Below are 13,116 nucleotides of genomic sequence, written 5' to 3' on the forward strand. Positions count from 1 at the left end.
GCCTCTTGCCTCCACTTCCCAAGCGCTGAGATTACTGGGCACCACTGCACCCGGCTTTTAGAGAGACAGAGGCTGCTTAAGCCGATCATGGTCATCTTAGAAGAGTGTGGTTTGGAGCCCAGAGCTTCCAGAGAGAATGTCAGTTATTCGTTTGCGGTTCTTTGAAGGGTAGGCGTCAACACATTTGGGTGATCTGCACGAAGGAAGGGGGGATTTTATTCTTTGCTCTGGTTTGATCCCTGAATGTCATGGAAGATTTGGAATAGAATTCATGGTGACCTTCATTAAAGGTCATCTGTGGACCAGGGATTCTACATGGAAGCCTTGAGTCTAGAAGGGTTTCCAGTCTGTCCTAGGAAACATGAATGACTTTGTCTCAGAACACAGAGACAGTGGCAGTCTGCTATGCTTGCCACCCTGACCTCCCTGCATCTCCAGCTGCCCGGTGTCTATGAAAACCTGAAAAGGCACCTTTGATTTTCAGAGGTTCAGCTTGATGAACACCTTACCTGCTCTGTGACACAAACACATTGCATCAAAACTTTTAAATTTAATCTTATTTAATCTTATTTATGTATGTATGGGTATTTTGTCTGCATGTCTGTCTGTGTATCACATGTGTGCCTGGTATCCTCTGAGGCCAGAAGAGGATGTCTTCTGGGTACCCTAGAACTAGAGTCTCAGAGTGGGTGCTGGGAATTGAACTCTGCTCCTTTGGAAGAGCTGCCAGTGCTCCCGACCTCTGAGCCATCTCTCCAGCACACACACTGCGTTTTTAAAGTGTTCTCACCTCACCATCACTGAGCTTTCTGTGGTTCTGCTGGTGTGGAACCCCGGGCTCCTGAAAGCTGGCTGAGTGCCAGGAGCCTGGCTGAGTCTGATACTTAGGCAGCTCCTGTGAGGACAGAATAGAGACCTGAGTGACTCAGCCCTGCTGTGCTGTCATCTGTGGGAACCTGCAGCCTTGAGGAAAGGCTAAGGGAAGCCAAACCTGGAATCTCCTGACCTTCACCTAGGGCTGGGGAATAAATCCCTTCACCAGAAGCCTGGACACTGTGCATTCAGAGCAATCTCTGCCCAAGGTTACAGAACCAGGCCCTGACTCTGACCCTGGCTCAGGCAGCCTTTGAGATTGCCCAACCCCACAGACTGCTGCCAGAACTTTCCGAGAGCTGGAAGACTCCTCTGCTTTCTCAGCATTTCCCCCCGGGGAAACCAGCACCCTGTAGCAGTCTGTGCTATTCTGCTGGCTGTGATAAGGAATCTAAAATAGCTTATTTTGGTGAGCTCACCAACATTTCAAGGTAACTTAAAATGATAGAAAAAGAAACATCTTTTGCCAGGTGGGGAAACAGCTATATTTGAGAACGCTTTGAGTCTCGTGACTGCCTTGTCCTTACCTTGAAGAAGCCTGACGTTTTGGCATTTTTAGTAAGCTCTCTTCCTTTTCAAAATTTTAGCCATGGCTGAGAACCACAGGACTTTGAACCATCCTTCTTTGTGTATTTCCTGTCTCCATACTGCAGGGAGCAGAAAGACAGCAACTCTAGGGTGGCTGTTTCTCCCCTTCTCTAGAACGGAGTAAGGTGGAGCCTATGCTCTCCCCATGCCTTTCACTGAGCATGGCAGTCATCCTGTAGTCTAGGTCTAGAGGGCAGTGTTCCGGGTGGGTGGAGATTTACTCAGCTCTGAAGCTTGTTGCTTTAGTCAGATGGGGAGGGATGCTGTCTCTTAGGGTCATATGTGGTATGGCAGTCCCATCCCCGTAGGGCGGTTACATCTTGCTATTCTCCCCTTCAGGCACATCCCAGCTCATAGGTGTTGCATTTATCCATTCAAGGGCTCTTCAAAACTGACTGCCTCCTTGTAAAGGTCGTGTCTGTGGCTCTCATGACTTCCCATGGTGTGCTCTCCTCTCCATCTGGGCCTCACCTGACTCAGACAGTTAGAACCAAGAGGATGTGTAAGGCGACTCCCTAGCAGAGGCCCATTCTGTTTCATGTTAGTTCCTCCATTTGGGGCTTTTCCCCATATCCTCACACCCTGGTTTTCCTTCCTAGGAGAGAAGAGGTTGCAGAGGGAGAAGATTGAGCAAGCCCTGGATAATCCAGAAGACCTAAGGGGTTCCACTCAGTTCCCTGTGTTGAAACAGGGCAGAAGTCCCTACAAGCGCAGCTTTGATGAGGGGGACATACACCCTCAGACCAAGAAGAAGAAAATAGATCTCATCTTCAAGGATGTACTAGAAGCCTCACTGGAATCCGCTAATGTGGAAGCCCGCCAGCTGGCTCTGAGCACCTCTCTGGTCATTCGGAAAGTCCCCAAGTACCAGGATGATGAATATGGTCCGAGCGCAGCTGCCATGACCCAAGGCATACAGAATATCCGCCGGACCCAGGGGGAAGGGGACTGGAAGGTCCCCCAAAGGGTGGAGGATGAAGAGGAGGAGCCTTCGTCATTCAGGGCTGACAGTCCTGCCGAGGCCTCTCTGGCATCTGACCCGCACGAACTGCCCACCACCTCCTTCTGCCCTAATTGCATTCGCCTGAAGAAGAAAGTGCGGGAATTGCAGGCAGAACTCGACACGCTTAAGTCTGGAAAGCCGCCTGAGCCCTCCGTTCTGCCTCCGCAGGTACTGGAGCTCCCTGAGTTCTCAGATCCTGCAGGTAAGTTGGTGTTAGAGGGAAGAGCACATGGCACGCTGTGTGGAGGGGGGCCCAGAGCTCTGTCACAGCCACCTGCCAGGAGAGCCGAGAAGTGCAACGCAGAGGAAGCCACCTCCGGGGCTGGGAACCCTGTCCCTCGGGTGCCAGAGGCAGGCTGGCTTGAAGCTCTGGGGGTATTGCATGTGCCAACCTGTATCTTGCTTGTCAATAAAGGATGTCCCATTGCAGGAGGGCTGTGTGTTGTGTTCTTGACCTGTTGTTTTACTCTGGGCCTCCCCCACTGTTCCCCCCCTGCCCCAGTCCGACTTCTCTCTCCCCCCCATCCTGAACAGGGTGTCTGTTGGGATCTCTCACAGCTCCCCAAACTCAGGGCAGGAGCACAGCCTAGTCCTCTTCTTCCAGACTCTGACCTGCCTACATGGTGCTTGGTTCCCAGCCCCAAGTTCTAGAAGGATACGGAACCAGAGGACCTGAAGCCAACAGCTGTGCCACTTTGTCCTCTTTTGCTGGCTTCCTGGGTCTCTTTTTGAACCAAGGGGACCTGGGGATTGGTTCCGTGCAGACCTGCAGCTAAGCCGGGTTGTTTCCCTCAGCTCTCCTTCTCAGCTACCCTCAGAATGGAATAGGGTAGGCGTAAAAATACATTTGCCTCAGTATCCAGACTGCCTTCAGTTAAAAACCACACGCTTGCCCTGACCGTATCAGTATTGGGCATTCCAGTGCCTGGTCCTCCAGTGTAACCTGAGTATGTGACATCAAACATTCTAGAACATTCCACCCCAGAAGCACCCACAAGTCAAGACTGAGCTCAGGTACAGGGAGCCTGGAGCCTGGGTAGCGTCCAGAGGCCACCATGGGCGATCCATGGGGAGGAAACCTCCGTGTGGAGAGCAAGCAGGGTTCTAGCCCCGTGCGGCCTGCTTTCCAGCGTACACCTTGTTAAATCTGTGTTGTCAACAGCACATGTGAATGTTTCCATCCCCTCTTATTTTCCAGCCTCAGAGAGCATGGTCTCTGGCCCTGCCATCATGGAGGATGACGACCAGGAAGTGGATTCTGCAGATGAGTCCGTCTCCAACGACGTGATGACAGCCACCGATGAACCCTCCAAGATGTCCTCCGCCGCTGGCCGCCGCATCCGGCGCTTCAAGCAGGAATGGCTGAAGAAATTCTGGTTCCTCCGCTACTCCCCGACCCTCAACGAGATGTGGTGCCACGTGTGCCGCCAGTACACGGTGCAGTCCTCACGCACCTCCGCCTTCATCATCGGCTCCAAGCAGTTTAAGATCCACACCATCAAGCTGCACAGCCAGAGCAACCTGCATAAGAAGTGTCTGCAGCTGTACAAACTGCGCATGCACCCGGAGAAGACCGAGGAGATGTGCCGCAACATGACGCTGCTCTTCAACACCGCCTACCACCTGGCCCTGGAGGGCAGGCCCTACCTGGACTTCCGGCCGCTGGCGGAGCTGCTGCGCAAGTGTGAGCTCAAGGTGGTCGACCAGTACATGAACGAGGGTGACTGTCAGATCCTCATCCATCACATCGCCCGGGCGCTGAGGGAGGACCTGGTAGAGCGCCTCCGTCAGTCGCCCTGCCTCAGTATCATCCTGGACGGGCAGAGTGACGACCTTCTGGCTGACACGGTGGCCGTCTACGTGCAGTATACCAGCAGTGATGGGCCCCCGGCCACAGAATTCCTCTCCCTGCAGGAGCTAGGCTTCTCCAGCACAGAAAGCTATCTCCAGGCACTGGACCGGGCCTTTGCTGCCCTTGGCATCCGCTTACAGGACGAGAAGCCGACTGTCGGCCTGGGAGTGGATGGGGCCAACATCACCGCCAGCTTGCGCGCCAGCATGTTCATGACCATCCGCAAGACGCTGCCCTGGCTTCTGTGCTTGCCCTTTATGGTGCACCGGCCCCACCTGGAGATCCTAGATGCCATCAGTGGGAAGGAGCTGCCCTGTCTGGAGGAGTTGGAGAACAACCTGAAGCAGCTGCTCAGCTTCTACCGCTACTCACCGCGACTCATGTGTGAGCTGCGCTCCACAGCCTCCACCCTGTGCGAGGAGACCGAGTTCCTGGGGGACATCCGAGCCGTGAGGTGGATCATCGGTGAGCAGAACGTCCTGAACGCCCTCATCAAGGACTACCTGGAAGTGGTGGCCCACCTCAAGGACGTCAGCAGCCAGACGCAGCGGGCAGACGCCTCCGCCATCGCCCTGGCCCTGCTGCAGTTCCTCATGGACTACCAGTCGGTCAAGCTCATCTACTTCCTGCTGGACGTGATCGCCGTGCTCTCACGCCTGGCCTACGTCTTCCAGGGAGAGTACCTCCTGGTGTCGCAAGTGGACGACAAGATCGAAGAGGCCATCCAGGAGATCAGCCGGCTGGCAGACTCCCCGGGGGAGTACCTGCAGGAATTTGAGGAGAATTTCCGAGAGAGCTTCAATGGGATCGCCGTGAAGAACCTCAGGGTGGCCGAGGCTAAGTTCCAGGCTATCAGGGAGAAGATCTGCCAGAAGACACAGGTCATTCTGGCACAAAGGTTCGATTCCCGGAGCCGGGTCTTTGTGAAGGCCTGCCAAGTGTTCGACCTAGCCGCCTGGCCCAGGAACAGCGAGGAGCTCCTGAGCTTCGGCAAGGAGGACATGGTTCAGATCTTTGACCACCTGGAAGCCATTCCCACCTTCTCCCAGGATGTGTGCCGCGAAGGGGTGGACCCCCGGGGAAGCCTACTGATGGAGTGGAGAGACCTCAAGGCTGATTACTACACCAAAAACGGCTTCAAAGACCTCATCAGTCACATCTGCAAGTACAAGCAAAGGTTTCCGCTCTTGAACAAGGTCATTCAGGTACTTAAAGTCCTCCCCACCTCCACGGCCTGCTGTGAGAAAGGCCGGAGTGCCCTGCAGCGGGTCCGCAAAAACCACCGCTCCCGCCTGACCCTGGAGCAGCTCAGTGACCTGTTGACAATTGCTGTGAATGGACCACCCATCGCCAACTTCGATGCCAAGCGAGCCCTGGACAGCTGGTTTGAGGAGAAGTCTGGCAATAGCTACACACTGTCAGCGGAGGTCCTCAGTAGGATGTCTGCCCTGGAGCAGAAGCCCATGCTGCAGGCTGTGGACCATGGCTCTGAGTTCTACCCAGACATGTAGGGGCCTGCACAGCAGAGGTCACAAAGCCGGTGAATATTTTTTTAATCTATACTCATAAGCTTTGATATATTATATAAATATATATTATATTATATTATATATATATATAAATCCACACTGAAAATTTTTTAAAAACTAAGGTGATGTGTCCACCGGAAGCTACTGACAGCTTTCAGAAAGGAGCAGCGTCGGCAACTGACTCTTGTCTCCACACTTGGCAGCTGCAGCCCACGCGGCACCTCTTCACTCACAGCGTGTTCCGGGCCACGCGTGTTCCCACTAAACAGTCAAAGCAGCATAAGCTAAATGGCGATTCCCTTCGTCATTCTTAGGTGGCTTGTTCTGTTTCTGCTCTCATGGATTGGTCACGGGGCTGGGGGTTGGGGTGACACTCTCACCTTCTCCTCTGTGGTATGGTTTTATGACTGGGGGGCGGGCAAGGTGTGGTCTCCTCGTTGGCATTCTGTTCCGGTCACATGGTGTCAGGGTTTCCATGGGGTGGATTGGATTTCTGGTTGTCTTTCTCCCATCACCTGACTTCAGCTTGGGAGAGCTTTCTTTGTTCATTTTTTTGAGTGAGTCCTTCACTTGTCCCCTCGACTGTGAGCCCACCACACTCCCCACGCCACCCTCCCATCCCGAGGCTGTCAGCTCCCTCCTCAGACCTCTGGAGTTAGATATTAGGTGTCATACTGAAGGCAACTTTCTTTCACATTTGAGCTTGAAATCTAGGGACCATGGGGAGGGTGAGCTTTGTTCCCCAGCAGAGGATAAAACATTATTCTTCCATTCAGAGCTAGGGCTGTTGGGGAGACAGTGAGCCAAGAAATCTAAACCCCAACAGGACCGCAATTTGGGCTAAAAACAAGTAAAATGCAAAGTGTGTAGATTCAACTTCCACAAATTGCTTGTATGTTCTTTCTAACTATGAAATGTGTGGGATTCGGATTTCTCTTAGTGATCAAGGAGCAGCTGTCTTATAGTTCAGGGTCAGAATCCGCCAATGCAAGTCATGTCCTGGGCTATGCAGAACTCAGGGGAGAGTCCGCAGAGAGGTTGTTCCTTTTGCAGCAGGCTGATGCTGTGCTCTGCAGCCTGGCAGGATGGTCACAGGATGCCGGGCAGAGTTCCTCTGCCTGTGAGCTCCTCCTATTTTGAATAGGGTTGAAATGTCCTAAAGAAAAGGAGAAAACAGGAAGTGAGGTGGGATTCTCAAGATTGGAAACATGTATGCACATCTACACACACGCACACACCACGTGTGTGCACACGCACACACAGACACACACTCTACAGCCACAGTATAAGCTTTAGAAATGGCCGCTTGCCTCCCCCCACCCCGGGGGCAGACAGTGGTTTAAACCAGAGGAGTCTGACCAATGTTCATTTATCTACCAGTATACCTCACAAAGAGTTTTCAGCAGTGTTCATGAGCTGTTAAAAACCTCCCTCTTGTTTCTGCGTCTGATCTGTGCAGTTTTTGCCGTCCCAGAATGTGGATACGGGTTGTGTGTGGGGAAGGGCGGAGGATCTGTAGTACCTGCCATGGTCAGTTCTGCAGAGAGCTGTCCCTCTCCTTCAGTGGGGTATTAGAGATCCAACCACAGGCAAGGCCCTCATGCCCTCAGCCTGCCTAGCTGGGCCCACAGCTGTGTGGTGGCTTCCTTCCTTCTGGGTTCGGCTCGTCTCTGAGGCCTCATGGAAATGTCATTAACACTGAACATATTGCTACCCTTTCCTGGTTCTTCAGTCTGTCCGTCCTCCCTCAGATCCTCCCTTTGCCTCCATGGTCTTGGTGCTAAGATAACTTTAGAATCATTGCTGCTAGCCAATAGCTTTTCATGATATAAATATATATATATATATTATATATTATTTTTGAAATGTTTTTGTTTTCAAGAGTGATGTAGCATGTTAAAACAAGAAACAAAACTAAACCATCAAAAAGCTGGCTCTTTCCACCTGTCCCACTGGCAGGTCTCTTCTGCTGCCTTCTTCAACAAGTTGATATACCCTGCCTGGTGACTCTCAGCCCTCCCTTCACCCTGGTCCCCATCTAACTCCCTGCCCTCTGAGCAGGGAGAGTTAGCAGGAACTGGGGAAGGAAACCCAAAGTCCCTTTCAGAGGTTTGGAATCCAGGTCTTGTTCAGTTGCCGGCTCTGAGCTGGTGTCTCCCTCCAGCTGCCCCTCCCACCCCAGGCCAAAGCCTAGCTGGAGCCACATGGGCTGCTGTTCTGAAGCACAAGGTCTCCCACTTGCCCAGCTCCTGCCCTGAAACTTCATCTCCTTACAGACACAGACGTTGGTCTGGGGAGTTTTCATTGAGAACTGAATGGACCAAGGTGTGTTCAGAGTAGGGATGGCTGGCAAGGCAGGTCCCTCACGGGCAGCCTGTAGGCATAAACGATGGCCTGGGCCTTTTCTTCTTGCCAACAGTTGCCTTACACCTCTCCTCCCCAGTGCGGAGGGCTTCCTCGCCCAGGAAGGGTCCTCTCTGGGTTGGCCCTAGGCCAGACATCGAACCAGGACTGTTCCTTCCCAAGAGGTTGTGGCTACGCAAGCTCAAGTCCTTAGCTAGAGACACAGGTTCTGACATTCCAAGCCAATGTTACCTGAGTTTCCTTAAGACACCGGGAGCAGGGGACCTGCCTTGAGGCCTAGAGTGAACTATTCTGGCAGCGTGTGGGTGACAGCAGTCACCCATTCCCTGGTCCTCTGTCTCCCCGACCCCACCCCTGGTCTCTGCTGCAACGGCCTCTGCCTCAGAGCCACTGAGAAGCTGAGCTCTCAGGCTGTCTTGCCTTTGGCTAGGTGCCTCTGCAGCTCTGGGTGCTGGTGAGGCTGGCTCAGCCTGGCAGGGCTGTGACCGATGTTCTCTAGGCCACTCTGCCTCAGGATGTGGGTGACTGAGGAATGGTGTGGATGAGCCCCACACAGTCTTTTTAGCTTGAATGCTCCCTGGGAGGGTCAGGGCTTCTGCCCAGTGAATTCCTATTTGGGATGCCCTGTGATTTCGGGTCTAGGCATTTCTCATGTTCCCCTTAGAGAAGAGCCTGGGTGGCCCACACTTCCAGTCTGGCTGGAGAGCCATGGCTCGTCTCATATCTTGGTTGGTTTAACAGACTGGAGAGGCCTTGCAGCATAAATGCAGTTGTTTTTGATGGGACAGGGCCCTGTAACTCAGTCCCTGGTGTAGAAGCATCGAATGACTGTGTCTGTGGGGCTGACAAGTATTCACTCTGGGCTGACTAATAGTGACTTTCATTGGCTCTTGGCAAGAGTAGGACCTGAGACGGTGTTGAAGACTAAGGCTTGTGGCTGTTGTGCCAGCCGGGTACCTTGCAGAACCCTATGGTTGAAATGTTCTCCTGAGTGAAGGGCAACAAACAATGACCACTTAGCCTGTCTGAGACGGGAGGACTACTCAGCCCCGTGGGCAGCTCCTGCCCAGTTAGAATCCCTGCAGGCGTCAGAACTGCAGCGCTTTTGTAATGGCTCCTTGTGGGTCTCAAGATGCCAGCTACATCCACCCTGCCCCATCCTCGCTGGGGAATGAGAGCCCACTGGGCTCCAGGACCCTCGGTAGCCAAGTTCTGTTCAGGCTGTGTGTTCCCAGCTCGAGTTGTTTTGATGAGGTTTCTCGTTGGCTTGTTCATACTAGACCTTTGATTTTGTGCAAGGACCTTGGAGTGACTTAAACACATCTTAAGTGTTTTTCATTTGTCTGGAGGAAGAGCAATGGAGGAAGATATCAAGGTGGACATGGCCATAGTGAGGTAGAAATAGACTTGAGATGTTACCCAGCCTGATGTTGAGAGCTGCTTTCCATTGCTGCCTGCCGGGAGCTCGATGGGGACCAGGAGAGGCCACCTGGACTGAAGTCTAGAACACTCCTTTGTTTTTCCACTTCTGTCTCTATGGAAGCAGGAGTTTGGCATCCTAACCTGATTTCAGTGTGTGATCTGTGTTAAATTACAAGTCAGATTTGTGCTGATTTGTGCTTTTTTTTAAATTTTTTTTTTTTTGTGGTCCTCGCACCCAATATGGGCATAGACCCCAGGTTCACTGGAGCTCATGTGTGCCCGGGGTGCCCCTTAAGAGGCAGCCCAGTCAGACTGGGCTAGCTAGCAACTGAAGCAGGGAGAGTGGTCCTCTGGGATGAGGAAGGAGGGCACAGCAGGCAGTGAAGGTGGGATGGCTCCTTTACACCCTGCCTTGGAGTCTAGTCTGGCCATTCCTCCAATCCTTGAGGGAGAAAGCGCATCAGATGTGCATGGTCCCTCCCCTCAGAGGAATGCTCTTCTCTAGTCCTCTGTCAGGGCAGTTGTAGGAGTCTTTGAGGTAATCTTTGCATGTTAGTCAGAGGGAGAAAAGGTGCCCTTTGGAGAGGAAAATAGTATGGCCCTCCTCTTCCATCTAGCACGCTCTCCCCTTCCCCCATCCCTTCAAATGGTATCACCCTAGAAATACCTATGCAATTCAGTCTCCCTGGGAGGCTGTGCATGGAGGCAGGGGTATGTGCAGTGTATCATACTGATGCTAAGGCATATCAATTGTATATACAGACATATACAGTACGTATACACGCAGAGTAAGAGTAAATCACGTCTATATATCTATAAATATATCCTATATATTTATACATTTCTATGTTTAAAATAGATATAAAAGTAGTCTATAGAGCTGGAAAGGTGGCGAGGAAGCCGAGTGCTGGTTGGGTAAGGAGGAGGAGACAGCTCTGGAAGGGAGGTGGGAGTGCTCAGCAGGCTGGATGCTGGCCACTGTGGGGGCATCTTCCTTGGGGTACTGGGGAGGACGGTGGCTGGGTCCCAGCTCTCTCCATGCACTTTCTCTCCTTTCACCAGCTCAGGCTGAGGTTGGAAGGAGATACCCCTGAGGGCAGGCTGCAGTGGCCCCTACCTCCCCCTACCACTGGCCTTCACTTAGCTGGTGACTGCTGCTTAGCAGTAGGGGCTCGAACTTGGTCCCTGACCTCTAGGGGAGGGGCCTCTGCACAAACTTCCCAGTGCCCTCCGCTATCAGGAATGAGCGGCGCTGCTGGTAATAGAAAAGGAGTACATCTGTTCACAGATGTCCAGAAAGATGTCAGCCCCTCTTCCGCCCCCTGGAGGTCAAGGCTCTGAAGTACAGCCGTCCTGGCCTCCTTCACCCATTCACCCACTGTCTCCAGAGCTCCAGGAGTTGAGGAAGGCAGCGTGCGCTTCAGGTAGCGCTGCCTCTCCCAATTCAGAAGCCCCGCCTGGTGGGAGAGATATATCTGCACACTGACATTTTCGATGACAACTCAAGTTCAGGATCTGGGCCTCGGCCCAGCCCACTCTGCGCAGCCACAGCTACTGGCTGTACTCAGGACAATGCTGTCCCCTCTTCCCAAACCAACCAAGCAGTCCACCCCACCTCTGCTGTGGCAGCAGGTTCAGGCTTAGTTCACAGACACTGTTCTCATTCTCTCACTGGATGCCCAAGCCCACTCTCTCTGGGGAGGGTATTTTCTTCAGCTTGTCCCCAGGCAACCTCTCCAAGCTGGTTGGGGATGCCTGGGACTCCAGGGAGTTCAGCAAGCTGGCAGGATGGCAGAGGGTTTGTGCCGGCCAGATGGGAGTCAGAAGCCTATTGCTCCCAGCATCCTCTGTTTCCTCTCTCTCCGGGAGCAGAAAGGATCTGATGACAGGTACCCTCCCTGCTCTCCAGACCAGCCTGCCTTTGGGCTCCACACACACACTCACTTCCCATACCGAGCCTTTGCAGGTCTCCCCTGCTCTTCTTCACCACACTACCAACGGACCTCAGTCTCCAGCAGACCAGTCCTGTACCACAGTTGAGACCAGGTCTGCTCTGCCAATGCCCACTTCCTTGAACCACAGCTAGCTGCCAACCGGCTGAACACCCTGTAGGGCCTGGCTCAGTGGAGTTCAGGACCAATGGCCCTAGCCTTCCACACACTACAGTGGGTCAGAGCCTGGCCAGGGGATAGGCATTCCCAGTAGCAATCCCACAATGCACTGTACCTCAGAGAGAGAGAACGTGCCACAGGGCATCGAGGGGACCAGCCTCCATGCAGAGGGGGCAACCGCTCACAATACTGTTCATAAGAAGACAAAGGCCAGGCTGTCCCAGGGCATCCCTCAGTGTACCCTTTGGCCTCTGGAAGAGCCAGCAGTCTTTTTCAGCCCTGGTCTCTCTCCTCCTCTCCATCCCTAAGCTGCTGAACCGTTTTCATGTCAATCACAAAGAAAAAAAAAAGTGGGGGTGGGGGGAATTCCTAGGAGCCTATTACCACACACATATTAATATGTTAATACTTTCTTTTTTAAAGACAACTCTCAATGTTATTATTTGGCAGACTGTGCTTTATAGTACCTGTGTGTCGGGGGCTAGAACACTGGATACAAATAGAGCTATGCTGGTTTATAATCTGTATGCAGAGTCTTTCCTTTTGTCACATTATCCTCATAATGTAAGAAGATTATTAATAAAAGCATTTAAATTGATGCACCAAGCTTGGCTCCTTGCCTCTGTGACAGGCCCCAGGGAGTCGTGTGGACCCCATCAAAGGCTGAGGTGTGGGACTGGAAGAACTCGAGTCCTCTTTAGCTGCTGCTCTTCATGTTCCCATTGCAGGCCGAAGAAGGGGTGACCGAAACCATGTGAAACACCTACCCGGATACTGGCCTTACAAGAATCTCAGGGGGGGCATCCAGAGCCTCTGCAGATCAGCTGGTTCCAGCTCTCTTGCTTAACTGCCTTTGGTGGCTCTCCACTTCCTGGTCTGGTCCCCACTTAGAAAGGTCTTTTCTGAGTATTTTGCCAATGACAGTGAGGGAGTGGGATTTTTTCCCACATTTTTTGAGGAAAGAATTAGACAAACTATAGTCAATAATGGCATTGCTCCACATACAGGTTTTTCCTCTTGAGATGCTGAGGCCCCCACTCTTGGTCCCTCTCCGCATCCGACTTCCTCACAGAGGTCTTACCTCTTCCTGTATCCTTACTTCTGCCTTCTCAGCATTAGGCATTTTATTTTCAGTCGAGAAGCACCATCACCTCTACGTTGGTCACCTAGCAACTGCTGTGTGACACTGTTTCTGGGGAGGTGTGAACAAAGCCCTCTCAATCCAGTGACATACTAAAGTAAGGAGTCTACCCAAGTCCAACTTGGTGAGCCAGTGAGTTTTCTGGGTTACTTATGGGAGTGTGGATGAGGGTTTATTTACAGAGCATGGATGACTCCCAGGCAGCTACATCACCAAAGCCAGTTCCAGCGTGG

The 13,116-nt window shown here is 52.6% G+C and overlaps 1 protein-coding gene across 3 annotated transcripts in view; it reads left to right on the forward strand.

The window, feature by feature from the left end:
- The window catches only part of Prdm11 (PR/SET domain 11), an 82,144-nt gene extending 69,804 nt beyond the window's left edge, over positions 1-12,340 (forward strand). For 2 of the 3 annotated variants that reach the window (XM_085696625.2, XM_048428232.3), the window contains exons 7-8: positions 2,061-2,666; positions 3,663-12,340. In XM_085696625.2, the coding sequence (XP_085552751.2) occupies positions 2,061-2,666; positions 3,663-5,827 (2,771 nt within the window). In that variant the 3' untranslated portion in view covers positions 5,828-12,340. The remainder of the gene's footprint in view (positions 1-2,060; positions 2,667-3,662) is intronic. The other variant, XM_085696635.2, reaches the window with a different exon arrangement.
- The last annotated feature ends 776 nt before the right edge of the window (positions 12,341-13,116 follow it).

The sequence above is a fragment of the Myodes glareolus genome, chromosome 10 (assembly GCF_982192425.1).
Source record: "Myodes glareolus chromosome 10, mMyoGla1.1, whole genome shotgun sequence".
Classification (NCBI taxonomy): Eukaryota; Metazoa; Chordata; class Mammalia; order Rodentia; family Cricetidae; genus Myodes; species Myodes glareolus.